At 59.3% G+C, this 2500-nt stretch overlaps 1 protein-coding gene across 1 annotated transcript in view; it reads right to left on the bottom strand.

Moving 5' to 3' along the window:
- The window catches only part of LOC135092401 (uncharacterized), a 3864-nt gene that overhangs the window by 570 nt on the left and 794 nt on the right, over positions 1 to 2500 (bottom strand). The window contains exons 1-3 of the mRNA XM_063990879.1: positions 1780 to 2500; positions 1300 to 1475; positions 1 to 1198 (exon numbers count right to left, since the gene is read on the bottom strand). The exon at positions 1 to 1198 is cut by the window's left edge and continues 570 nt beyond it; the exon at positions 1780 to 2500 is cut by the window's right edge and continues 794 nt beyond it. Of these exons, the coding sequence (XP_063846949.1) occupies positions 1 to 1198; positions 1300 to 1471 (1370 nt within the window). The 5' untranslated portion in view covers positions 1472 to 1475; positions 1780 to 2500. The remainder of the gene's footprint in view (positions 1199 to 1299; positions 1476 to 1779) is intronic.

Genomic DNA, 2500 nt, shown 5'->3' with positions numbered 1-2500 from the left:
TTGGTCCACACGCCGGCGTCCAGCAGGTCACACAGCAGGCGGTCATGCAGCACGTGCGGGTTGTGCAGCACCAGCTCCAGCACGCGCAGGTCGCGGCTTTGCGCCAGGAACACCTGCAGATCCTCCTCGGACAGCTTCATGGAGGCCACCTGCAGACAGGTCAGCTCCCGGAAGTAGTGCAGGTTGCCCTGCGGAAGGCGGTGCGGCAGGTCGCCGTCCTCGCCCAGAATGTAGCCGTCCAGACACAAGCCCTCCAGGTGTGGGCAGTGCGAGGCCAGCACCTGCAGGTGGCGGCGGCTGATGCTCAACTTCTGCTGCGAGAACCTGGTGTGGTAGGTGTACAGGAAGAGGTGCGTGAGGCGCGCCCCCGCCTCGCGCAGGAACCACTCCAGGGCATCGCAGTTCACGTCGGCGAACTTGGCGCGGCGCAGCTTCTGCAAGCGCGGCAGCAGGCGCAGGCGCGCCAGGTCCATGTCGGGGCTGCCGGTGAAGGACACTTGCAAGTACTCCAGGTTGGGGCACAGGCCCACCAGCACCTCCAGCTGGAACTCGTTGAGGATCTCGCGCGAATGGAACTCCCGCAGGTTGCATTGCACGTCCTTGTGGTCCAGCGTCTGCAGGAAGCTGAACAGCTTCTCCATCCTGACGTCAGGCACGCGCAGTATGTGGATGTCCGTCAGCACCAGCAGGATGATGGCCACGCCCGCCTCCGTCACCTTGGTCATGGTCAGCTTGATCTCACGCAGCGACGCGCAGCACGGCGCCGTGGGCCGCAACACGTCCCCGCGCCCCAGCGCCTCCAGGCTACCTCGCAGGCCCTGCTGCAGCCCGCACAGCAGCACCACGCCCTCGTCCGTCACGTCGTAGCAGCCGCGCAAGTCAAGCAGGTGCAGGCGTGGGCAGGTCCGCGCCACGATGTCAATCATGGTATTGTCGCAGAAGTCAGTGCACACCAGCGTGGTGAGCGCCGCCGCAGTGTGCAGGAAGCTGTACAGGTGCGCGGCGCGCCCCCCGCAGCCTCCGTATAGCAGCGTGAGGGCCTCCAGGTGCGAGCCGTCAGCGCCCTCCTCCAGCACGCCGCTCTGCACCACAGACCCGCTGGCAGACAGCCGCTGCGCCCGCAGCAGCAGTAGCACCCGCACGTGGGCCGGGGAGGGCGTCACCTGCCGCGCCTCCGTCAGTACCAGCACCTCCTCTCCTGCAGACATAGGGGCAGTCAGTGGGGTGCAGGGAGGAGAGGGGGACGGACACTTAAGAGGCAAGACAGGCATGAGGGAAGAAGGGCGTGGCGAGGCCTACCTATGGCAGCCTGTAGGGCAGTGGGCAGCACGGCGTCCAGGTGTGCGGCGGCGGCCAGCAGGTGAGCGTGGGTGTGGGCGTGGGCGTGCTGGTCACACAGGTGGTCGAGGCGACAGGCCAGGTGATTCACACACTGCTGCTGCAGCGTGGCCGGCTGGCGGCGCGGCGCCATGCTCCTGGGGGGCAGCACAATCAGTAAGGTAGGCGGGGAGGAGGGGAGGCAAGCAGCGGGGGGCGCCACACAGCAGGAGAAAAACACTCTCCTACTGTGCCGCGCCCCCACTTTGCCCCCCCAACCCAGGCAAGGCACCACACCCTCCCTACTCCCCACCACCCCCTGCCACCACTGCATGAGGCCACACACCAATGCAGCGCCACTCAGCAGGTCAGAGAGGTCAGGGGAGGAACAGCAACTAGGTTAGGTCAAGGTCAGAAAAACAACTCCCCTACTCTCTCTCTCTCTCTCTCTCTCTCTCTCACCTGATTGGATGGCGAGCGTGGATGAAAGCAGCCAGTCACACTTCTCCTGCCGCAGTAGCAGTAGTAGTAGCAGCAGTAACAGTGGTGGTGGTAGTAGTAAGTAGTAGGTGTAGCAGTAGTAGTGGTGAAGAAACTGCTACCTCTTCTTGATGATGGAGGAGGAGGAGAGGGATGCAACCCTCACCTTATTTTCTTTACTTCTCATTTGTGGAGGAAACTTAACTTCTTCAGTTGGTGGTTGTGACGGTGATGGCTGAATAAAGCTATACGCGCAGCAGCAGTAGTAGTAGTAGTAGTAGTAGTAGTAGTAAGGAATGTAACAAAATTTGTGTTGTTTCAGAGAGAGAGAGAGAGAGAGAGAGAGAGAGAGAGAGAGAGAGAGAGAGAGAGAGAGAGAGAGAGAGAGAGAGACTAGCTATAAACTGAAGCCAGAAATTTATAAACAAGAGAAAAACAGAAAATAGATGAATAAGAAATAAGCAAAAACAAAAGAAGATGAAATAAAGAAAACGAAAAGCAACGAAACAAAAAAAAAAAAAAGAAATCAGACGAAAAGCTAACAAACAAATGGGCAAGTATCACTCACACCACCACCATCACCACCACCGCCACCACCACCACCACCACCGCCACCTTCACCAAAACAATCACAAAAACGAGACAACATTTTCTTATTTGACCTTGAAGTCCCTCCTTTTGTGACCCTTCAGTGCCACCCCTT

The sequence above is a fragment of the Scylla paramamosain genome, chromosome 40, assembly GCF_035594125.1.
Source record: "Scylla paramamosain isolate STU-SP2022 chromosome 40, ASM3559412v1, whole genome shotgun sequence".
Lineage (NCBI taxonomy): Eukaryota > Metazoa > Arthropoda > Malacostraca > Decapoda > Portunidae > Scylla > Scylla paramamosain.
This window is presented reverse-complemented; position numbering and strand designations above follow the sequence as displayed.